At 43.0% G+C, this 24,505-nt stretch overlaps 1 protein-coding gene across 3 annotated transcripts; it reads left to right on the forward strand.

Moving 5' to 3' along the window:
* Window positions 1–1,000: 1,000 nt before the first annotated feature.
* On the forward strand, window positions 1,001–24,199 carry UBE2G1 (ubiquitin conjugating enzyme E2 G1). 3 transcript variants are annotated; one of them, XM_082068720.1, is made up of 6 exons: window positions 1,001–1,297; window positions 15,908–16,010; window positions 19,047–19,144; window positions 20,195–20,373; window positions 21,660–21,783; window positions 22,996–24,199. In XM_082068720.1, the coding sequence occupies exons 1-5, from the start codon at window positions 1,252–1,254 to the stop codon at window positions 21,744–21,746; spliced, it is 513 nt and encodes a 170-aa protein (XP_081924846.1). In that variant the 5' UTR covers window positions 1,001–1,251; the 3' UTR covers window positions 21,747–21,783; window positions 22,996–24,199. The 3 variants fall into 3 exon arrangements, with proteins under 3 accessions (XP_081924846.1, XP_081924845.1, XP_081924847.1); XM_082068719.1 differs by lacking the exon at window positions 1,001–1,297 and adding an exon at window positions 11,253–11,388; XM_082068721.1 differs by lacking the exon at window positions 1,001–1,297 and having other exon boundaries at window positions 19,052–19,144.
* Window positions 24,200–24,505: the final 306 nt, after the last annotated feature.

The following is a 24,505-nucleotide window of genomic DNA, read 5'->3' on the forward strand; positions in this document are numbered from 1 at the left end:
CCATTCCTTTTATTTTAGAGCCTCACACACCTGGTTATGACATATTTTTTACAGTCAACACATGAATACACAGACAATTTATATTTTTGTCAGCCCTTCCCTGGCCACTTACTTAGCTCTCTGGGATAAATGATCTTAATTTTTGCCTCTTTCTCTCAGCAGGGCCTGTCCTCAGACTTGCAGTCATCTTCCAAAATCTCCTTTTCTGAAGGCTTTTTGCTGGATATCCAACATCAGGCCTACATCTTTCAGGTGTAAAGTAACACAGGAGGGCCCTTTACCTCACAAGCACAACAAGGAGTTTGACTTGTGCCTCTTCTATCTCATTTTCTTTCCTGGGCACATCCACAGCTGAGCCCCCCCGCACACAAACATCCCATCACACCCACAGACAAAAAAATCTACATTTTGCAGCAACCCTGCATGAGCAACTTTCATTCAGATGCTGCTATAATAACTCGGTTTAGCCTGCTCTTTTTAGCCACTTCTTTTAGCTCCTCTTCTTCAAAAACGCATGTATTTTACTGGGTTGGGGAGATGACAGCAGTCTAAGGACAAGCAGGGCTAAAGTGCCCGGGTAGCTTTTGTTACTTACTGCACTGTGTGAAAGTAATCTTAAGCAGCGCGGTAACCGAGGGAAGACGTGTCCCCCACAGGGAACAGCCAGCTGTCCCATCAGGAGACGCCCCTCTGCCCTTAGAGGTGCCACGCCGAGGCAGCCAGGAAAGCTGCTGTGGAGGGACAGCGCACTACTCCCCTCCTGAGGAAGATTCTCCTCAGCAATAGCTCCCCCACGTCTCTCCCTGCAGGTTGATGTTTTAAAAAAGAAGCGGAGGGGGAGCGGGCGCCGAGGAGAGAAAAAGCGACCTTCTCAAGATGGCGGCCGAAAGCCGGCTCGCTCCCCCTTCCCGCCTCACATCCCCTCTCAAGATGGCGGCGCGGTGGAGCCGGCGGTCGGGCCGGAGTGCGCCTGCGCGCCGCGGCTCGGAGTGCAGTGAAATTCCTGGCGGGCGGGGGGAGGAGGAGGTGGCGGCGGCGGTGAGGAGGAGGAGGGCGGCACGGAGCCACGGCCGGGCGCCCCTGCCAGGGACCCTGCGTGCTGTGGCGGCGGCCGGCGCGGAGCCAGACCCCCGGGGGGCGCGGTGCGGGCGGGCTGAGGGCCACTCGCCGCCGCCTCGGGAGCTCGCAGCACCAGGAGCCGCGCCGTCCCCGCCGCCGCTGGGACTCCCTCCCCGGGCAGAGAGGGAGAGAATGACGGAGCTCCAGTCCGCCTTGCTACTGCGGAGACAACTAGCAGGTAGCCGGGCTGGGGGCCGGCGGGGGGAGGGAGGCGATCCGCCGCGGGGGAGCGGCGGGGAGGGGAGCGGAGGCTGGGCTCTGAGGGGCCGGGGCCTGCGGTGGGGGAAGGGACGCCGGTTCGGGGGAGGGGGCGGGCGGCCGGCGGGGTGTGTGTGAGGGGGAAGGGGAGATTACGGCCCCCCCTCGCCGCTCTCCTGCCCAGCCGGGAGCTGAGTGAACTAGGCCGAGGGGGGGAGGGGGAGCCTGCTTGGCGATCGCTGCCAGGGGAGCCGAGGGGAGGGGTGCGCAGGGCCCTTCATGGCGTTGGGGGGGGAGCGTTTCCTTCGCTGCCCCTGTCCCGTCAGGGAAGTGGGGGTTGGTAACGGCCCTGCCGGCCGGTTCCCCCGCCCCGCGCCTGGCGGCCTCCGCCGTCCCTCTCCCGGCCCTGTCTCCCCGGAGCGGGGGGAAGAAGAGAGCCGGAGGTTTTCTCCCCGCAGCGTGGGGGGATGTGTGTGGGGAAGTCTCCGCGGTATGAGGCGATTTTTGTCAGGCAGCGAAAAGAAGCGGAGGAATGAGGGTTCCCCCCCCGGAAACGGTCCTTCAGGCCCGGGCTGAATCGCCCCCGCTACGCGCACCTTCCTGTGGGGACCTGAGGTGCCCCCGTCCCGCCTCCCCTCCCCGGCTCCCCCCTCACCTCCCGTGCCCTGCGCCGGGGAGGGCGGATCGGGAGGGGGAGGCCGCTTCCCCCTTTGTTGTCAGAAGAGCCGGGGGCTCTGTGGGCACTGACGGGAGGAGAGGAGCGGGCAGCCCCGGGATCCGGGCCGGGGGGGCAGGATGAGCGGGGATGTCCGCCGCGTGCTGCGGGAGGGAGCCCGCAGGGAGGGGCGAGGGGGCTCCGCCGGGGGCTGGAGGGCGGGACGGGTGCGGGGAAGGAGGAGTTGGAGCCCGGGCGAGGGGACAGGAAGGGCCGGAGCGCCGGGCCCGCCGCCGAGGGCAGTGGGGCGGCCGCCGGGCTTCGCGGCGTGAGCCGCTGCCGCTCCCCCACCCCCTCCCTTTGTCCCCGGGCGCGCGGGCCCTGCCTGGGCCGCCACCGCCGAGGGGACCTGGCGCGGCCCGGCCCGGCGGGGACGCGCATGCGCGGGGCGGCGGGCGCACAATGCAGCTCCATGTGTCGCTCGCTGCCAGATTTAAAGAGAAACGAGCCGGGTGCTGCGGGGAGCGGGCGGGCGCTGCTCCCCCGCTCGCACATGATTCTCCCTCTCCCCCGGATCCTCTGCCCTCCGGGTTTCTGCAGCCGGGATGAAGTAATCACCTCGAGAAAACGCACAGGTCTGCCCGGCACCTTGGGCGAATCTGATTGCCTTTTTCGTCACTTACGTAAAAAAATTGCTTCATACCCAGATAAGGAAATGTGCTCTAGGTGTACCTAAATTCAGGCAAATACAGCACGGGCTGAAGTTTGCTGAGTAGCCGTACAAAGGGACGGGGGTCACTGAGTGGCACAGGAATTCCTGGAGGGCGATTTTGGCCTGAGACTTCAGTAATGGCTCTGAAAGTCTAAGGGTGAGAAAGAACAGTGTTAGCAATACGGGGGTGAAGTTGCATAACCAACCAGGTATAGCGAGCTATGTGATGTGTTTCTTGCATCTGTCTTCTGTTTTTAGTTGATGATAGGTTTGAAAAACTTAAATGTGATTAACTATTTGAACAGGGTTTGTGTTTTGTTTGTTTTTTTATTTTACTCCTTTAAAAAAGAAAAATCTCACACATACTGCAGCTGCACTCCTGAACATAAGCACACACCTCTTAATGCCTGGTGACTACTGAAGTTGTTACCGACATTCAGTGAGGTGTCTGCATGTTTGGATGTGCTAATAACACTGCGTATAGGCTTACTATAGGAACTCCATATTGGATTTGATGCTAAGCTTCTCATTCCTATAAATGATCCCTCTAGGGAAGCAATAGTGTAGAATAATTGCTTTTCTAACTTGATAAAAACGACCATTTGGTAACCTAATATAGTTCTTTGGCTGTCTGGAATTTCTCTTTTAACCGACTAATTGTACTCCATGAAAGAAAGTTTGACATTTAGCTGAAGCCTCTTGATAATTAGTATTAACTGTCAGCTTCTGTTGTGTAGCTTTATTTCATGTCTTGTGAGATCTTAAGACCTTCTGTAAGCACAGGCTGGTTGGATATTTAAGTAGATTTGTAGACTGTTAGATTTGGGGTTGATTTCTGTTTACATTTCTGCTCACTTTTCTGCAGGCTTCATGTGTAATGGTAAAAGCTGGTATGCTTTTCCAGTTTTCTCTATTACTGCTACTGATTCAACTGTGCTGACTCGAGTACTGCAACCATTTGCAAGTAACATGAAACTCTATTGTGGGGTTTTTGTGTTTTAAGTAATATTAGTGCCTTTGGTATGTTTTTATATGTATTAAAAAAATACCATATTAAAAGTGATTGTGTGTGCATACTTAAGTGTGTGGTGAGTACTGAAGAAGAGTCTTGAACTCTTCAGAAGTCCTATCTGGAGTTATTAAGCTGAGAAAGAGCACAGTTTCTTCCATACGTGATAACCTAAGCAACATCTGAGCTGAAACTGGACTCTGACATGGCTTTTTCTGATGGCAGGCTACTTGAAGTCGAAATGCAGAGACTGAGCTTCCTGATGGCATGATGTCCGATTCCCTGCTGTCATCTTCTTCCAAGTCTCAGCTGCTCCAATGTGTCCCTTTGCTTACACTCACATTGCTTGGTGTACCTCAACCCAAAACCCAGCATTGTGCTATTCTTTCTCGTGGTGGGGCTGATAGTTCAGTCCTTCTGCTATGTGCAGCTTTTGTGTTATGTCAAGTGTGGTGAGTCATTGGGTTGTACCTAGTGGTTGGGTTTTGGAGGACAGTGAACAGGCATTGGATAAAAGTTATGTGATCTAATCTAGTTTAAATTGCTCTAGATCACTCACTTGCCAAATTGGCATTATTCAAGCACAAGAGATCTGAAGTTTGAGCTGTTAGACTGGGAGCAAAACATCCTGAAGTGGAGGGAGGTTGAAGGGGAAATCTGAAATGTGTTTAGTGGTGGAGCAGTTGAGGAATATAGAAATTCTTTAGTGGGTGAGACCCTGGATAGCTCTTTCCAATGCCAAAAGGAAAAAAACAATGACGGGAGGAGAAAGGAAAGTAAAATATTAATTCTCAGAATGGCTACCTGTTGTTTTTCTTTTTTTGTCTCCCATATGTTTTGGTTCTTCATAAAGGCGTTATGGGGAAGATAGGTGTCCATGGCATGTAGCACTTCAATGAGTTGCTTTGATTCTTGAAGACTTTGTTTAAGTGAAGGTCAACTGGGAAGTCTTGGTTGTCAGTGAGACTTAAAACCAAGGGTCTTACCGAAATACAGAATAAAGCTTGACAATGTGATCCCAGGTTGCTCTAATAAGTGTATGAAGACAGACTTCAATTTTTTCTGGAGCAACCTGTCTTGTTTTGTAACTTGAGTAGGTAACCAGGACCATGGCACAATAGATACAATATATGTGTCAATTTAAGTGGCATGTTCTGGATGTTCATAATGCTCTGAAAAAAGGAATATTCAGTGGTGGTTGCAAAATACAACTTCAAGTTAGTGTGTTTGTTTTCCCCCAATACCAAGTAGCTTCAGCGTGCCTTTGCTAATGAAATATTGAGTTATATCACCAGGAAATTAGTAGAGTAGCTGCTTTTATATTGATGTACGCTTGCCTCGATTTGAGCACAAGAGCAGTTCAGATCAAGATAGTCAGAACTTTGGGTGTTTATGTTTTACTTTAAGTGTTTAAAGGAACTGCTTGGGGTGATCTCTGACAACCAGAGCCAGTTGGAGCACTAGTCTTAAGTAGCTCGAGTTGAAGGCAGTTCTCCTTTATGGATATCTTTTAAGTTAAAAGACTGTTTATTTGCAAATCAACTTAATTACAAGCTCTAGTAGCTTCTGCAAATATCTTAAAGTTCAAGAAACATATTTGTTCTACACAATTTTTTTTAAGGAGAAAGGCACTTTGTTGTGGATTGGTAATAATGTGAAATAGAAGCCATGACCTGTCTGTTTTCTCTTATGGGTCAGGTGCAGGAAAAACTAAAAGAATGAAGTGCCTCTGAACTTCAAAAAAAAAAGTCACTAGCAAGTATGTAGACTGGTACAGGACTACATGAGCAAGGGTTCACCCCCCAGGGGAGGAGGGGGGAAGATAAACTGTGTTCTCTGTACACCCCCAAAACTTTTTGCCCTTTAGAAAGAGGCAGGAGACAGTTGAGAGTGAAAAGCTTCTCTTCCAGTCTCCAGAGCTGTCAAGCCCAAGGGTTTTGCAGACTGAGGCATTTATCTGAATGTTTTTATTTCATCTTTCTGCCAAATCCTTGCTGACACAGACTTGTTAGAGTAGGCAGACTTGTCTAGTCCATCCAGCAAAATCAGGTAGGGAGGGTGCAGTTAAATGGGTAGCGCACAGTGGAACCAGAAGTGCGAGTCCTCTTTAACATAAACAGGGATCCCTGAAAACAGGGGAATAACCATGCTGGCCAAAGTTGTGCTGTCATGTAAGTGTTCTCTAATTTAACATACAGAGAAATCCATGCTAATATTTTTCTTAAACATGAGAAACAGGGCACTATTTCAGTTTAAAGTGTATACAGCTCCTATTTCAAAGCAAGCATGTCTAATTAAAAATTAACAAGGTGGAAAACTGTATTAAATACTTAATGTGACAGTTCAACAATTTTTACTTCCCTGTGTGGAAAAAAATCTTACAATGTAATGTTGAGCTAGTTGAATTTCTGGCAATTATGTAGGATTTACTTTTAAAATATTTGAGTAGTGAATTCTGAGGGAATAATGGAATTAAGATCGCTGCATAGGTTGAAGCTGAGATGGCATCTCTCATGGGTGGCTGGTGGTATAAGAAGCCTTTGTTTGCAGTTAAGCACTGGCTATTTACTGGCTTACAGTAGGTTTGGCTACAAGATAATTTGAGTGGCACTGATCTGAAGCATTAAGTTGATGCTACTCTGATTTCCTTGGAGATGTCTGTTTGTATGGCCAGTAATATTCTGTATTATCCTGAATAGTTAAAGACTCCAAGGTCCTGCACATGTCAGACTTCACTTCAGTATCACTTAAAATGCCACCCCCCCCTGCATGTTTTTTGAAGGCACGCTTTCATATTTTTAGATAACCATCAGTCTTTTGCTCTGCTGTTTTTTTTTTTTTTTTTTTTTTTTTGGATGCTTAGATACAGCATGTGTACCACTCACCTTAACACTCCTGCAGCATGGGACCCCATTTTAGCAGATAAAGTAATCCTGTTTCTTGTGAGAATGTGTTGACAGAAGCATCAAAGCTCATGCTGACTTTATAGATAATATCATTGCTAAAACACATGCCTTGTTACAGTGACTAGCGTGTGAGCAGTACGAGCAACCTGAATTTCTGTTGCACTGCAAATAATGTAATGGATGTGACTCGTGGCAAACATTACTAGCTGCGTGTTAGTTTTGCAAATGTTCCTCTTGCAGAAATACGCTGAACTCTGCCTCTTCAAAGAAAGAGTATTCATAACAGCAGTCACAAGTAGAATTTCAGGGATGCTGGCAGTTTTGGGAAGTGAGGTTTCGCTAAACCTCAGAATGGAGGGGCTTGGTGACTCAACAAGTTGCTTGGAGAGGGTGAAGCAGTAAGAATGTGCTTCACAAGCTCACCCTGTGACAGGGCACCTACCGTCCCGGCAGTGGGCTCTGGGGAGGTCAGGTTACTCATCTGTCAGGGGAAGAACCAAGTGTACTGTAAATGAATTCTTTCTCTCTTTGCTTCCCCCCAAACAAGGCATTGTAAGCTCTGCCAAAATATGGACCTATCTGGATCTGGCAGGAAAATTATTTCATTCTGTTAGAGATTGGTGGAATGGGAGAATGCTGCTGGAGATCCCGTGAAATAAGGAACAAAATTAATACCTATTGAGAAAATACTTGCCTTAGAAGAATTCATGCTTCATTGATAAGATCTTGATTTGGAGGTGTTAAATTACCCAAATCTCGCTGCAAATGTCTTGCCTTGTGTGGTTGATAGTGATTCCAACTTTAATACTTAAGAACTGTCTGTGCAGAATCATAAACTAAGAATTTGTTGATTTGCTATAAATGTCTTTTTGGTTTAAGAAAACTGATCTGGGTTAAATCAAGTAGAGTTAATAGTCTTCAAATAGAACCACATGTTTTAGTTAGAACTGATTCTGTCTTGACTCTTCTGTTTTGTTTTGGTGTTTTTTGTTTTTTTGTTTTTTTTTTTTTTTTTGTTTTTTTTTTGTTTGGTTTTTTTTTTTTTTTTTTTTTTTTTTTACTGCAAGAAAGACTTGGAACAGTATGTACATATTCAACTAAGACAGGATTAGTTGGTACAAGTTGTGTGTCTGGGGTAGGGGGGGGTTCTTCCCCCAAAGCCCTGTTCTAAATAGTTTGAAAGCAGGTGAACTCTGTAGGTAAAAACTTGTTTCCCTCAAATAGACATTCTGCTAAATTCATCTTCCTCTAATGTGTTCAATGCAGCCTGTGTTTTGATCTAGATGTTCTTGTTCCCCACCTCTAAGGCTGGGGTTTGTGAAGGTCTTTAAGTATGGGGGGTATTCTGCAGAAGTAAGCTTCAAGTATTGGTGTAGATAAGGGTGGAAGCATTAAAAATATATGTATATATATAATCGCGAAATAACCCACTATGTTGCTTCTAGCTTAAAGAATGGATTTTAATGAAGTGGAACGGAATTGAAAAGTGACTGCTGTTCTGCAGGTATAAACTAACCAGATCCTAAAGGGAGAGTGTGAAGTTAGGTACCTGGAGAAGGAGGAGCAGGCGGGGGTATGTGACTCTTGAAACTCCCACTGTCTGCTTTTTGTCCCAGCCTATGGGAACAGAATCTGGGTAACACTTCCCATGCAGGCCTGTGCTATCACCGTGTTGCACCTGCTCTGTGCCTCTGTTTTCAGTGGTGTGTGGATATCTGTCACAAGACTGGTCTTGGCAAGATCTTTCACTTAGGCCACCCTGCAAGAGTAAATGTTAATATTTGCTTCTTCCTACTCTCAGGTCCAAGGCATATCAGCTGGGAGCAGAGATCAGATATTCAGTCCTTGTAGGAACACTAAGTATAGCAATCTAAATGAAATAGGATTTCAGAAAAGTAACTGCTCTCCTGGGCATGAATTAGCAGTGCTTGTGTAGGTTTAGAATAATAGTAAAGACTTTTTAATAGAAACCTATTGTAAAGGCTTTCACATACAGTCTGTTAGTTAAGGGAAACCTAATTCCATGCAGTCATCACAATACCTGGTGTGGCAAGCTGGCTGGGTTCTTTAGTTGGCTTGTGCTTGGTGCTGATCTAGAAGATGGTGCTGTCAGGAGTCACTTAGAAATGACTTAAACCAATTCTTAATAACAATGTAGCACGAATTAGGACATGCAAACTTCTTATTCATATTATAAACAAGAGAGTAAACAAGCTGGAGAAGTGTCCTTGGCTTGCACAACAGCTTGTGTACATGATGAGAGGTTCTGATGAACTCCTCATGTGTTAACATCCCCTTGTGGCACAGTCTGGTGATATGGACTTTCTAATGGATTTCTTAGAATCGTGTTCTATTCCTGTGTAAACCACAGGCATCCTAGAGCTCTTAGCTATGTTCAGCAGTGCTGTTTCATGACTGAGGTGTATGTGACTGCTCAGAAGATTTTTGTTGTTGTTGTTTTAGTGTGGAAATTTGCAAACAGCTCTTAAGATGTTAGTTAATTTTTCCTGCTGTCCATGCTAAACTCAACTACATTAATACAGCTGGCACCTAGGATGACACTTGTCTTGCCAAATTCCAGCAGTTGTATGCAGTAGGCATCTGAAGCTCACAGGTGAAGTGTGATTCATCTGACCTGTTTTTGACATTTCCTTTGGGATGAGATAATCGTGGAGTCTCAGGAGCTACTTATCTGATAAGATCTCTATTGAACACTGCTGAGGGTGCCAGTCTCAAATACAGGCAGATGCCTGTACCCATCTCCTACTTGCCTGATGGTTAAGAGTGGAAAAAAGCTCTGGACACTGAGGACACAATGAAGGTGGCGTTTGTTACACTGTGACAGATGAAGCTGCCCTGTGTGGCAGTTGAGTCCTTGTGGGCAAACCACTGTGCATCTGCTGTGGAGATAGTTGATTCCTTCAGGTGTGGACTTCAGAACAGGGGTTCTTCCAATCCTTCCGACTATCCTTTTTCCCTCCCTTATACCATTTTCCCCTAACATTCAGACCTTAATAGGAATTTTTTTTCAACAGATTTCTTGAACCTCCACTTTAACCTGGCTGATGCAACTGTGCTAGATTCTGATGTGATGGGATACACAGCATGCTTCAAGCAGCCTAGCCAAAGAGGGTTCTACAGGAAGGAGTATATCTTGATTTCTTCCAGAATATATTATTGGTATTAATTTGAACATATCTTCTAAGCTTACTTCTGATAAACTTAATTCTGGAAGCATAACTATTTCAAATCTTTAAACAGTACTATGGAATTGAAAGGTTTTCGTCAGTGTGTTTTGTATTTCCAGTGTTCTGTGGAAGCTGATTGGAACAGGACAGTAATTTGAACACCACCTTCTTCTTGAGAGAAAAGATTTGTGGATTTAGTAGGCGCACTGCACTCAGTTACTGAGTTGCAGACATTTGCTTAATGGCAGACACATCAGGGGGAGGTGTGGTAGGTGTGGGGTGTTTGGAAGGGACTACTTTGAGTGTGTGTCCACAGAAGGCTTCTATGTATAAAGAGTGCTACAGAAAGAAAATGTGTCAAAATAGGTCATCCCTATTCTCGCCTGCCTTTATGACTCCTTGGTAAAATGGTCATGGGCTGAGTAAACAGAGTTGCCAGGTCAAATCAGTGGCTGGATATCTGTGGTCTAATTGAGACTGTGTGAGAGAGCTGGCTTTGTGACCTTTGAGATCCATGTCTAAAGGAGCATTGACAGTATCTGTCAGTGGCCACCTCAATGGACTTAAGGGACTATGGGTAACTCCTTAAGAATCAAGACAGAAGCTTGTAGGCTTTTGGTACTGGTTAGGGTGTTAATTAGTTGAAAAATGACTCTTAATGGGAACTTTTAATTGTCTTCAGGTATGCCACAGCTCATGCAAATGTGGAGCTGCAGAACGTACACAACAAAGAAACTTGATTCTTAGCTTATGTCTGGAATAATGTGACACCTTTCTAGGAAAAGAATTCCAGTCTCTGTCTAGTTGGGTTTCTCTGGCACTATAACCTTAATCCACAACCCCACAGTGGCAGTTACAGGAGTTTCTGCCTCCTCACTTCAGGGTAGTGCTGCTGTCCTCTTGTTTGCAGAGCTGAACTGTGACTCTGGCTAGAAAGGTTATTTGGGAGTAAAAACAAAAAGCAAGAAACCCCCAACCTTGTCATCCGTCCTTCCCAAACCTGCTTCACTGCGCAAGTCCTTGGAAGGCTCTACAGGTATAGCTGAGCAGATGGCAAGTGAAGCATGTTGATGCAGCACTGCACAGAGATGATTTCTGTGGGCAACTTGCCTGTTAATGCTAACTAGACAACCCTCCCTACAAGTTCTCTGACCTGAGCAGAGAATTAGATTTGTTAGAGTGTGTAATGCTGCCCTTATCAACAGGGAGTGACGTGTGGAGCACTGGAAATTAGTTGCCAGGCTAAAGTTAAGAGTCAAATCTAGAGCTGCTGCTGAACTGGTTGGTAAAGGTCTCTCCTTAAGACAGGTTTGTCTTTACTGCTTCAGTCTCACTCCAAAATAATTACAGTGTCCTTCTGAGACTAAAACTGTTGTCTTAATTGCCATTTTATTTGTCACTGCTGATGAGGCTACCATAGTGTATCTCGTGCTATGTTTTGTCTGACCTTTTTGGATGAGCTCATAGAGCAAGACAGAACATGATGAAAGCAGATAATATGGAGAGCTCTGGGAACACATCTTTGCAAGGGATCAAGTTACTTTATCTCACCCCTAATCTTCTAGAACCAGAGACTTACAGCTGGCTATGCAGGCAGAAAGGTAAGTCTTGGAAATCATAACTGACCTCAGTTAAGTAATATAACTGTATGGAAGTCTGAGCTTGGAGTACAGAGAAGAGCCTAGAATGAAGATTTTCAGTCTGTACAGTTGGTAAAAGCTCCTGGACTAGTGCTGAGACTCACAAAAAGCAACCAAGAAAAAACAAGCCTAATCTAAAGCTCTCATATGGCCTGCTTGTTGTGGGAGCTGTGTTAAGTCAGCTGGATGAGTGCTCCAGAAGCCTTAGCTGGGACTTGGGCTGTCCTGCCTCTGTTTTTATGCTCAACTTAATCCACTGCCTACGCAAAACTCAACCACTGTCTAACTTACTGAAGAGCCTGCTATTACAAATCCTGTACAAGCTTACGTTTTTGAAAGCTCTGTACAGTAACACAGCTTCCTCTGAAGTGTTCGTATGCAGTGGCTGCCTGGTGAAACGTCAAGCTGAAAAGTTGAGATGCCGTACATAGCTGCTCCATGCAGCCATGGGGCTCTTTCTGCTTAGTCATTTTTGTTGACGCTGTTTTGCTTTTGGATTGGTGAATGTGTTTTGGCTTCTATAAAGGCAGTTTTAGTGAGTGTGGGAACATCAGTAGCTTGGTGTAAACTAGACGCTGAAACTGGAAGCACAGTTTATGGTAGTTTGGCTCAAGTTTAAGGGAATGGTAACTCAGTTCTGCTTCAGTAAGAGCTAAACCACTAAAAAAGCACTGTGTTGTACTGGCTGATCGTGTGGGAGGGTAGGCATTGGATGTTGAAGTCTGTGCTGGACTTCAACAACTCTGTTGGATTATGGGCCTTTAGTCTTCCTCACTTTCCAAATCAGGTACTGGTTCAGGACTGGGATTAAAGGAACTGCATGTCTAATTTATAAGCAGCCACAGGATTCTGTTCCCAGTATGTTGCTGCCTGGCAGCTGTCCAGGCTTGTGCTGCTTTGGCTGTCAGCTGCTGCTTGAGCCGCAAAGGCTCTACCTGAAACTGCTTCCATACTTAATGTAAGATTTTTTTTTTTCCTTCCTCTGGCAAGAAAAATTTCTTATTAAACTATCAGGAATGCAGAGAATATTGGCAGAAATGCTAAACCATAGAGTGTAATATATAGTAGTAGCAAGTAAGTTGCACTTATTTAGGCATGGGCCGGGTGGAAGTGTGTTAATATACTCATTTACATTTAAAAAATACAGCATACCTTTATCTAAACAAGAAATGTTGAAGCAAAACTAAGTGTTGAAAAAATAATGTGAAGGGATTCAATTCTTTGTAGGTGTTTGACTTGTGTGCTTTTCCAGGATTTGTAGGCTGGCTCTTCAGCAGGGCTTCATAGACAACCTGCATGGAGGGCCCGTTCTCTCTCCCTGGCTGGAAGAGGGGATGGAACTCCTTGCTTTCTGATACTCCGCATCCCTGTGTTTGTCTAGGAAAACTCTGTTTGGGCTGCAAGTAGTTAAGTGCTGTAGCTGGTGAGGAATGCCAGCCGCAGGGAACAGGTGTCTGGTTTTCTCAAGTGCAGTGTCAGTGTCACCAGCAGCCCCTCTGCCTGGCAGCTGACTCTGGCGACTGAGCGGAGTGTTCTGCACCTTCCTTGCTGTGGTGGCATCTCTGTTTGGGATTTTGGTGCATGGATTTCACCACTGTGTGACTCTCAACTCAATATGAGATAGGTGGTACTACTAGTGAGCTGTTCTGATATGCAGCATTGGCTATATCCAGGGGAAAACCAAAATGAAACAAAGCTCAGACTTCAGTGTTTGCAAGTTTTAACGAGTAGCAGCTCTTAGCTATCCATGGTAAAGCAGCCAAGGATGATGTTTTTCATGTCCCAGTGCATCGCGTTCCTGAGATTTCCTTTTTTGTCTGCCAACTAGCCTTTAGTTGATGTTCAGTTTAGCATAAATAATCTGGATGGGAAAGCTCATTTTAACTTGCCTATGGTAGTTCTACATACCTCTAGTGGAGAAGGTGCATGAGCTTATATCTGTTGTTCTACCTTAAGTTAAAGTATTTGTGCAAGCAGTAGCTCTTTGAACTATGCTTCAGTATTGCTGCTGTGGAAGGAAAATGAGACCCTTTTACAAGCAGAGACCAGTGCCACCTCCTGTAAAAGAAGAAACATCATAATTCGTTTTATAGGCAACATCCACTAGGGAAACTTCAGTAACTGCTGTAACTGAAATTTTTTGTCAACAGCTGTCCCTTTTGTACAATTTACAGATTTTCTGCATTACAAGAGTTGGCATCCTGCAATTTTATTCCTTCTCACAAGATCTCTTGCAATATAGCGCTTCAAGGTCTTGGGTATGAGTCAGAGTGTAAGAACTGGCTTTCGTTGGGAACAAGTACGTGAAAAATGTTTGAGAACCTAAGGATAAAAAAGTTATTTGGAGGCTGAGACAGATGTACAAAAATATGGAAATAGCACGAATCAAGAAACAGAGCAGAAAATGTGCATGTTGGATTGAAAAATAGTGTGGCATATTTAGATGGAGAGAAGCATGTTGAATTTTCCAGTCTTAACTTTTGGCAGGCTTGTTTACAGTCTTATCACTGGTAAGTGATAACTAGCAAACAACAGGGAAGCTAAATGTGAGCAGCTTAAGTTATAGCAGTTTACACGGAACTTGGCATAAAGGATTTTCTCCCTCTGGAAATGCAGAAAGGAGGGAGCTTGTGTTATGGAGGCTTAACTTCAGGTTTTAAAGTCTTAAGGTGAGCTTTTCAAATCCAATATTTGTACTCTTTCTCTTGTGTAGTTGTTATACTGGATATTCTGTATTACAATACTAATGTAATATCTAAAAGGGTGACCTAAGTGTCCTGAACAGATGTGGCTTTTTTGCACAAGCAATAGACAATTTTAAAAAATAAAACCCTGCATGAGAAAGCAGGTTATATTCAACTGCTCCTGTGGTGGAACTTTTAATAGGTAATGCTGGAGGAATGTCTGTAGTAGGGAGGGAGTAAGGGACTGGTGGAGTCCTCGCTCCATGTGAGACACCTGGACTCTCTGTCCATTTCACCTAAAATTAAATAGAACTGTTACTCAAGCTCATGCATCTGTTTGCACAGTTTCATAGATGCCAGAGGGTGAGAACTGGTTTGCTTAGTGGAGATGTGGCCATGCTATAGTTTTTGGTTTTGAAGTTTGTATCGTGGTTAAATAGCCTGTGCTATTACCTTTTGTTTCAGGCATTGTCTTGAGAGAACACGATTTCGTTCAATACTTAAGTCTTTGTCCTGCAACTTGGAGAGTGAATGGTTGATCTCATCTGTTGACTGAACTCCTGCTGAGCAGCTTCTAAGAAAAGCCCTTCCAATACATTTCTTGGCATTTTAGCATTGAGTCATCTTTGTGGATAAATTTGATTCTGAATTGCCAATGGCCACAGCAGATATTCCTGCTGTCTACCTCTTCAGGACCTGGGTCCTTCATGTGAGCCGAGCGCTTTTCTTTCCCTGTGTTGTCTTTGACTCTTCTGTGTAGGGCTTGAATTGATGATTATTGCATTTTTTTTAGCCATGCTTTAAATAGTTAAGTTCTAAACTGGCAAACACTGACGGCAAGCTTATGGGCAAATCACTTTGGAGTTAATGGTGTAGCCTTTTCTCTGTGAAGGTGTGAGGTTCTCACTTGAAGTTCTTCTGCATGTACCCACAGATATTGTAAGCATCTCCCAACTGAAGTCTGCCCAGAAATCAGCACAAAATCCAGCTATTTGGTTTACAAAGAGGGAATAGGTGAACTGACTGTAGTGTGGAATATAATAATGAGGGCTGAATAATGTTGGCAGGGTTTAAAATAAGTGCAGCAGTAATTGTAAAACAAAATAATAAAATTGCTATTTTAATCTGGAAATTACTGACCAGTTGAAGAAATAACTTTTTACCCCCTTCCCCTATCCAAAATACCCAAGATCCCCCAGGACTTCGTGTGTACAGTTGGGAATGTGGATCAAGATTTTCAATTTGGCATCAGTAGAGCATTTAAATTAGTTTTTGGCCTGAAGCTATTGGTTAAGAGACTTTCTCTCCCCCACACCCCAAGTTGAATTTTAGGCAGAACTCATTTGAGATGTTTATTTCCAAATCTTATGGTTTTTTTCCTGGAGCAGACTGAAAACAGGAACTCCATCTAGGTCTGACTTTGCATAGCTGTTTCCAGATAAGCCTTCTATCTAAACATAGAATCCTGTATTGTGAGTATGTGGATAAAACTGTGAAACAAAAGCCCCCAAACTGAAACAGTATAACAGCTTATCTTCTATGTTCTCTTCTAGTAGTTCAGAATGTAGTAAATCATTATCTCTAGCTCATGATGTGTTTAGATAGTTTTAAATGTCAAATGATGGGTCTGTGTGTGGTAGGGAGCTGAGGGTATTTCAGCCAGGCTGTAAGTCCATCAGTAGGCACCAAATCACTGAAAGTCATGGGTTTTTTTGGTCATGTATAGAGGCATGAGCAAAAACGGCAAATGCGTATCAGACACCTAAAGTCACTCTTAAATTCTTTTTCCTACACAGAGCTCAACAAAAATCCAGTGGAAGGCTTTTCAGCGGGCTTAATAGATGACAATGATCTTTATCGATGGGAAGTCCTTATTATTGGTCCTCCAGATACACTATAGTAAGTACTGATGCTTATACAGAAACTTAAGTGAACTCGGATTTACTAGTTCTAGTTTGGTCTAAGCGAGTAGAACTTAAATCTTCATACTAAGTTAGGTAATGCTGTTCTGTTGCTAGTAAAATACCTGTAAATAGCTGCATTTGCTATATAGAAATTCTAAGCTGCTTTGCTCCTCTGGGAAAATGCAACACTGATCCCTTTGTACTGGTGTAGAAATAAGAGTAGGCTTTACTTAGAGCCAGCGTCTGTTTTCTTATGTATTTAAGCAAGGCAGGTATAATCCACTATTTCTGTTATTCCTGTGAGGCTCTAGTTTAGTTGATAGTACCATTTTAAACCATTACAACTTCATGTTGGGGATTGTAGGAAAGTATTCAAGAGGGATGTAGTTGAGTAAGCTGCAGCAGACCATAGAATTAGCCTTAAATACTGTCAGTGTGAGATGAGAGAACTTACTAGTGTGACCTGATGTACACACTAGGACTTGAATTGTTGGCAAACCTTCCACAGTGGGCTGCAAAAAGCTTGTATCTTTATCCTAAGGACTGGGTTCTTTGATTGACATTCTAACACAAAACTATGCAGTTCATACAGTAACTTATTTTCCTGGACTGTAAGTTGGCTGTGTTTTTTCACTGTGGTACACCTGAAGTGCTCTAGTGCATGCAGGGTGCTTGGGTTGGGGGGTGTGTGGTGTGGTTTAAAAAAATACAAAATAAATAAATAAACACTGGCTAATTGAGAGAACCATTTTTCTTCCTCATAGAGGTTATATATGATCACCTACTCTAGCTCCTGAGAAAAGGTTCTGTACCCAGAAGAGGTCAGTTTAAAGTGTAGCTCTTGAAGATGAACTCTGTTCTCCCTCATTAAGCTGTTCCAGTAGTAAATCACTGATACAAAAAGCCTTGTGACATTTACTTGAGGTCAATTTTAGTTCCAACACGAAGTTGTTGTATGCCTCTGTCTGCAGCCTTCTGAATAAGTATTTAAGCACAGAAATCTAATGGCTTTGCTTCCTCTTAAGCTTACTACAGTTGTGATTCTCAGCTCTTGCATGCGATGAATTCTCCAACTTCTGTTGACCTCTGAACAGCCTTGTAGTGGCTCCATTATATTCTCATGGCTGTTTTATAAGTACTGTCAGTAACAAAATACTGCTTCTAATTAAATGGCAATAGCATTTTTCCCAGCTTCAGTAAGGTGCTGAGCTTGTTCTGAGGCTTTTTAGATAAGCAGCTTTCTTCTGTTCTGGTTCTTAGTTGCTGTTTTTCAAGGTAGCATTTTACTGAATTCTTCCTCCCTGGTCTATTTTATGATGACAGTAGAAGATAATACTTCACCAGGTGTTTCAGAACTTTCAAACTTCATTCTCATTCCTGATCCCACTTTATTCTGAGTTTACCTAAAAAGACTCTGTGTGTGACTCTACTGACAGGGACCCCTTTAGAAGGAATATTGCTAAAAATGGCACTGGTCTCCCTTAATTGACAGCTGTATTTCATTAACGGTTTCTAAAGTGTATCCCATTAAAGAGCTCTATTTATATGTAGTTGATGAGGAGCAACCAGGTATGTCATATAACCCAGTAGCTTTAGGATGTGCTGCTTTAAGAAGGGAAAGAAAGACTTTTTTTCACTTTGCAAGAAAGGACTTAACTGGTTTGGGGCTATCAACAAATGTAATCCAACTCTCCTATGTCTTGAGTGCCATGGATGTTAAAATAGCCAGTGTTTCTGCAACTCCTGCGCTTCCCAGGATCCAGGATTCTTTGGAAACTGCCTGCCTTTTCTAAAACTTGTGGAAAATGGGTGCTGTGGGTTCAGATCCCCTCAGCTGCTTTATTTTAAGAGCCAAGTCACTTAGATCTCATGCTTTTTGGGTTTGGGGTGTTGGTTTGCTTTTTTTTTTCCAGACACTTACTAGAATTGCACATCTTTGGTTAGTGGTGGTAAGACTTATTATTTTCTCAGTAGCCTGTGGGCTCTGGATACTGGCTCCTGCTCTTTTACAAATAAAGGGGAAAAGAATGCACTGAACAGCTTTGTCTTTTTCTACACGAATATTTTGTCTACGTGGCTACTGAGGAGTAGCTTGTCAGACTGCACATCTTGTGCCACCTTCTTTAGAGGTTATATTCTGGTTTTTGTAATTTCTGCCTTTGCAGTTTAAACTACAATTAGAAGAAATGACAGTAATGGAGCAAGTGTTATAGTACTTATGTTAATGAAGTATTCTATCTATGAGGCTTTACATCTAATATAGACCTTCACATTTTTTAGAAGGGACTATTCCTGTGTATTGAAACCTATCGAAAGCTATTAAAAAAAACCCAACCAACCGAAACCCCCCAAAAACCCAAACAAACAGTGACCTTCGTTAAATATGGGTGTGTGACTCCACATAAAAACTGGATCTCTCTTACTATTGTTCTCCAGTGTAGTGGGTAACTGTGGTGCAGAACACCTCACTGGCATGTCTTGGGTCCCTTTAGCTTAGTGTTGAAAAGGTTTTTTACCAAGTAATGCTGTAGACATACCCATAAAGCTTTCTGTAACTTTTCTGAGGCTCACTGCGACAGACCGATAGTGAGAAATTAGGCCTGAGGTCTCTAAAGGAGGAAAATAAACAGGTATCTGCTGGGCAGCACTCGAGAAGGAGAGTTTTTTGGTAGTGTATTTTTTTTTTTTCCTGTTGATAAATGTACTGGGAAGGGAAATGTTAAGGTGTAATTCTAGATGGTTAATTCCTTGGCAGGTTTGTGGGGGTTTTATAATTTGTGTGTGTGTTTTGGTTTTTTTTTTTCCCCCTCTGGAACATCCTCCAAATTCTAAAAAAGATCCAGTATCTTGTGAAAAGATCTTCTCAATTTAGAAACTCTTTGCATTGCATATGGAAATGATGGTACTGCTAATTACTAACATGATGTTAAGCTGTATGAGGGGTAAACTTAGAGCTTTTGATATACTAGTGAGTTCCAATCTTCAGCTTAAGCTTACAAGAAACTCTACTAAGATATTTTTGATTCCCCAGTGAAGGTGGTGTTTTCAAGGCTCATCTTACTTTTCCAAAAGACTATCCACTGAGGCCGCCAAAAATGAAATTCATCACAGAAATCTGGCATCCAAATGGTAAGAAATGTCAAGTTTCAATTTCTTTTAGCAATTAAGAGCTAAAGTGTGGTGAAGACAAATTGATGTGTTTCTGTTCATGTTAGAAATATGAATCTCTGCATTTACTTTGCCATCTTCATAAAGAAGTAATAACCGTGGTAGGGTTTTTAATATTGTTGCTCTGAGACTCCTAAAGTATTTTCAGAAACTACTGAGAACAGCTTCTTGAATTCTTGGTAACTGTTCAGGGATATTTTTTTTTCCCCTTAAGTGTGAAATTCTCATCTGAGGAGAAACTTGACTTCTATAGCTGCCTTTTGTTGTACCTTCAAATATTTCATCTTGGTATTACTGACTTGGCAGTCAATATAGAAGGCCCAGTAAAGCATGAAAGGAAACAACAGCATCTTTTAGTCCATCCAAGAAGTTTCCTCCTAATGTTTCTCTTATTTATGGGCTGCTGGACATGGATGGGAAGGTAAAATAAAATGGAAGGAGGTTTTTACTGGGAAGGAGGAATGCTCCTCAGTTTCTGAAGTCATTATTGAAGTCATAGCTGTTGAAAGCTGGGAGGAGACCAGCACAGTGCTGCCATCATAAGGGATAGATTATTTTGATGCTGTGCGAGTTTCAGCTCTGGAAATACCAGATTACTTGCCAGGCTGGTTTAATTCCAGCAGCTTAAATCATATTCCAGTATATTGCAGTAATATCCAGGTGATGCTGTTGCTGTGGAAAAAGAATTGACTCTCTAGTTTGCTGAACTCAACAGAAAAAGCTTTAGTGGAAGCTTGTCTAAATAGTCTTGAAAGTTGCAGCATGATGTTAGAATTAAGTTCTTCCTCCCCATGTGCCCTCTCTGTCAGAGGTCCAGCAATAATAACAGACAAAAGCCCTATTTATTACAGATCGAGTTTTGTAATAGTTAATTACTTTGCTTTTTTTGTAAAGCGTCTTCACCAACGTGTTTTCAGACTAGCAGGAGTGAAGATTAACAGTTCCATAACTGTCCTGAAGAAATGCCAGCATGTTGTTCATTACTGAAATATGCCTTGTTCTATTTTGTAGTTGACAAGAATGGCGATGTCTGCATTTCAATTCTTCATGAGCCTGGAGAAGACAAATATGGCTATGAAAAACCTGAGGAACGCTGGCTTCCCATTCACACAGTGGAAACTATAATGATTAGTGTTATTTCTATGCTGGCAGATCCCAATGGTGATTCTCCTGCTAATGTTGATGCAGCGGTAAGATTTTTTTTTTCTTGGGCTGCCAACTGTCTTTGGTGTTGAAACCTAAGCCTGCAATGGCGTTTTGCTTCTAGTTTGTGCAAGTGATATAATAACTCCTGCTGGATTGTAGATCGTGTCCTCTTCACATTAACCAGAACATACTCGTCAGGGTAATAAAGAATCAGCAACTCATGTGCTTTATTCTAAGCTGCTATCAGGATGTCTTCTACTGGGTTTACAAAGTTCAGGTTTACTGCAGCAACACTATTTAGCAGCTACTAAAAGATACTTTGTCTGCTTTCATTAATTTCTAGTTTTAAGTGGCTCTAGAGAATAAGGTGTTACAGGCAAGTCACAGTGTTATGGGAACAGGGGATATAGCTGCTTCCTGGAAAAATGAACTATGCGTGTTGGAGAACTGTCTCTTTGAGTGGGAGAAAAGTGAGGAACAGGAGCCTCAACAGACATTGTAAGAAGCAGATAGAACAGTTCATGACCTAAAATAAGAGTTTTGGAGAGATTGCTGAAATATAACAAGGGCAAGTGTAGAGTCTTGCATCTGGGTAGGAACAACCCCAGGTTCCAGTATAAGTTGAGGAATGAGCTATTAGAGAGCAGTGTAGGGGAAAGGGACCTGGGGGTCCTGGTGGACAGCAGGATGACCATGAGCCAGCACTGGGCCCTTGTGGCCAGGAAGGCCAATGGTACTGGGGGTGGGTTAGGAGGGGGTGGTCAGTAGGTCAGAGAGGTTCTCCTGCCCCTCTGCCCTGGGGAGACCACACGTGGAATATTGTGTCCAGTTGTGGCCCCTCAGTTCCAGCAGGACAGGGAACTGCTGGAGAGAGTCCAGCACAGGGCAACAAAGATGCTGAAGGGAGTGGAGCATCTCCCGTGTGAGGAAAGGCTGAGGGAGCTGGGGCTCTTGAGCTTGGAGAAGAGGAGACTGAGGGGTGACCTCATTAATGTTTACAGATATCTAAAGGGTGAGTGTCAGGAGGATGGAGCCAGGCTCTTCTCGGTGACAACCAATGATAGGACAAGGGGTAATGGGTTCAAGCTGGAACACAAGAGGTTCCATTTAAATTTGAGAAGAAACTTCTCAGTGAGGGTGACAGACACTGGAACAGGCTGAGTGAGCTTTTAGAATTCCTGAATATTGCAGTCTTTCAGTGACTGGCTCAGTGATTGTAAGCAAATTTAGGTGTTGACTAGGGGGCTAATGTCTGGAAGCACCAAGAGTCTTCCTAGAACTTGTACATTGTTATAGGACTGATATCTAAAAGCTGTCTATTCCATTACAGAAAGAATGGAGAGAAGACAGAAATGGAGAGTTTAAAAGAAAAGTTGCCCGCTGTGTAAGAAAAAGCCAAGAAACTGCTTTTGAGTGACACTTATTCAGCAGCTAGTAGCTTCACTTTTTTCAGGGTGAGTATCCTTCTAAAGACAAGTCAGTTACTTGAATTAAGGATTTCCTGTGTAAGCATTGATTTTTTTTTTTTTTTTTTTTTTAGTATGAAGAACTTCCTCAACTAGCCAGTAATTGCCCACTCTAGCTTTGCAAAGCAGAGCTTCATGTTGAAGCTGCTCTTTCTTAATAGTTAGCTTGGCAAATAAACTTCTCTGGAAGCTCAAAACTACTAGTTAGCTTCAGTGTACAAAACTTGTAGGGGAAAAAATACAGTGCTGTATGTAGCTTAAAGAGGTGGTACTATCTGAAAAAACAGAACAGCTTACTAAATGCTCCTGCTTGTTGGTTTTTCTTCACCAAGGTTGTACAGGAGATACTTCTGTAAGAATTGTGGGGGTTGGGGAAGGCTCCATCTGTGACCAACTAGTACCACAGTATCTCTTCTCTGCAGAAATGCTTTGATTGAAAGGAACTTTCTCCAGTATAGAGAAGCATGAAAATGCTTAATACTGATCAAACGACTGAGCAAAGGAACTACATGTCTTGTACAACTGCCTGTAACTAGAGTGTGAGAATTGTTAATGCAGCTGACAATCTTTTTCTGTCTTAAAGAAAGGGAGTAACTGTGAGTAATGCTCCAGAGTATCCTTAATTAACCTCAGCTCTGTTGCCATGTTAAACTTGGCCATAGTGAAACAATGCTCATGACAAATATCTAAATAATTGGCTGTGTTGCTTTTCCAAGTCCTGGTGACTCTTCCTAAGTGAGTGACGGGCAGTGAATTGGATGAGAAGGGGTCACATAACTGGTTTCAAACAAGCAGAGTCTGAGTCGGTAGCTGTGGTGTTATTGTGTAGTGAAGCCCTACGATGTCATTTTGTACCGCACTTCCCTGTTGAAGCAGCACCCATCATTCACAGTAAGAAATGTGTGGACTTTTCAATGACAAATCTATGAGTGTTTAGCTGTATGTGTGAACAATCAAACACTTACACACTGTGCTTGACAAGCAACACGAGTAACAGGAGCCTCAAAGTCTGATAGTTGAGCTGGATACACACTGTGCTGAACTAGTCTTTCTCAGGTGATGATTTTATGCATCTTCTCTTTAGAGGTATGTAAAGCTCTTGAACAAGTAATTATGATCTTCCTTGAGCTTGAAATACTATCTTTAAAATAACTGAGGATGATGAGGGGGATTATTTTAATGACTGTAATTTCTTTGTAGGTCTCCAAATGAGAAACATGGCACTGTTTTTTTCCTGCACTCTACCCACCTATTGCTGGACTTCTGTTGTTACAAGTTGGCAAACACTGGCTGGAACTGGGCTGCAATAAAACATGCCAGTTATCAATGCTGACAAGAGCCTAACAAGTGCCAACACAAGATGATTACGCATTTTGAAATCTAATGAACTGCTTTAACCTTCAGGAAGAATTGTAAAGATGTGTACATAGCACAACATGATCCGGATAATATATATACTGTTCATGTACATCCACAAATACACATTGTACCAAATAATGCTGTCTGTAGTTAGGAATAGAATCGTGTAAATTCTAAAGATTTTAGCAGGTTTTTCTCTCCCTATTCCTTGTTTCCTATCAGTTTAAACAAAAAAAAGGAAGGAAAAAAAAAAACCCACCACACAAACACCAACTTGTGAAGCATGTCAAAGTAAAACCAATTAGGATCAACTTGTTTTGTTTGTTTTTCCCACTTTAATTTTCCTTTGACCCACTGAGGCTTAATTAAAATATTTTGCTTATTAAAATTTAGTATGTTGGTTTTGGAAGTGTGCTCCCTTTTATTTCCCTCATTGGAACTTAAAATTTTCCTAATTAAACCCTGAAAGGATTTGCTATTAATTACTTGTGTCTTCTTTTATGATAACCTTTGCAGTTTCAAAGGTGCTGGCTTTTTTTTCTTCCCACCCCTTTTTTAAACCCAATTGCACATTCTTCTTGAATTGGGTATAGCAATAAACCTGGCCATGGAGCACCCTTGAGCAGCCTGCTGGTTTTTAACTTCCAAGGCTCTTGAGCGCTTTCATTTGGAAGTTCAGTTGACTAAGTTAGTCCAAGATAGGAATGAGCTGCTTTTTATGGGTGATTTGTTTTTTTTGCCTTTTTTTCATTGCCTGTTTGTGGGGCAGGGTGTATGGGGGGAGGCTTGTTTTTCCTCAAGGTTGAGTTCAAGCATGCACATCTGTAGGCTTTTCAAATGACTAACTGCTGGGTTTGGTATCAAAAATAGTTTCCCTCCTTTTCTCTCTTCTGTGGCCCTTCATATTCTTTGCCTTCTACTTCAGAGTTTTCCTCACCTAATGTACAAAGAAAATTGCGATGTATATTTTCATGTAATTTGATTTTTGGAATTCTGTCACCTTCTGTAGTGAGTTCTTCCAAAATATAATTTTTTCCAATAATAATGTGTCAAACTGGCTGTCTTGAGTATCTAAATAGGAAGAGTAACTGCTGTTGGAGCACAACTGACCTGAACATCTTCAACAAAACATTGGCAAATGTGTTGAATTTTACATACTGTATTTAGTCTTGAAATAATGAAAAAGCAAACAAAGCACACCCCCCCCCCCCCCCTTTCTTCCTATTGTACCATCTTTACTCCTCCAGTGAGCAAATACTAATCTTGGAGTATCTAGTAATAAGAGTTTTCCAAGCCTGTCTGCAATACCTTTCTACCAAAGAAACTTTGTAGAGAAACTTGTGACTACTTG

Source organism: Streptopelia decaocto, assembly GCF_964273445.1.
Source record: "Streptopelia decaocto genome assembly, chromosome: 18".
Taxonomy (NCBI): domain Eukaryota; kingdom Metazoa; phylum Chordata; class Aves; order Columbiformes; family Columbidae; genus Streptopelia; species Streptopelia decaocto.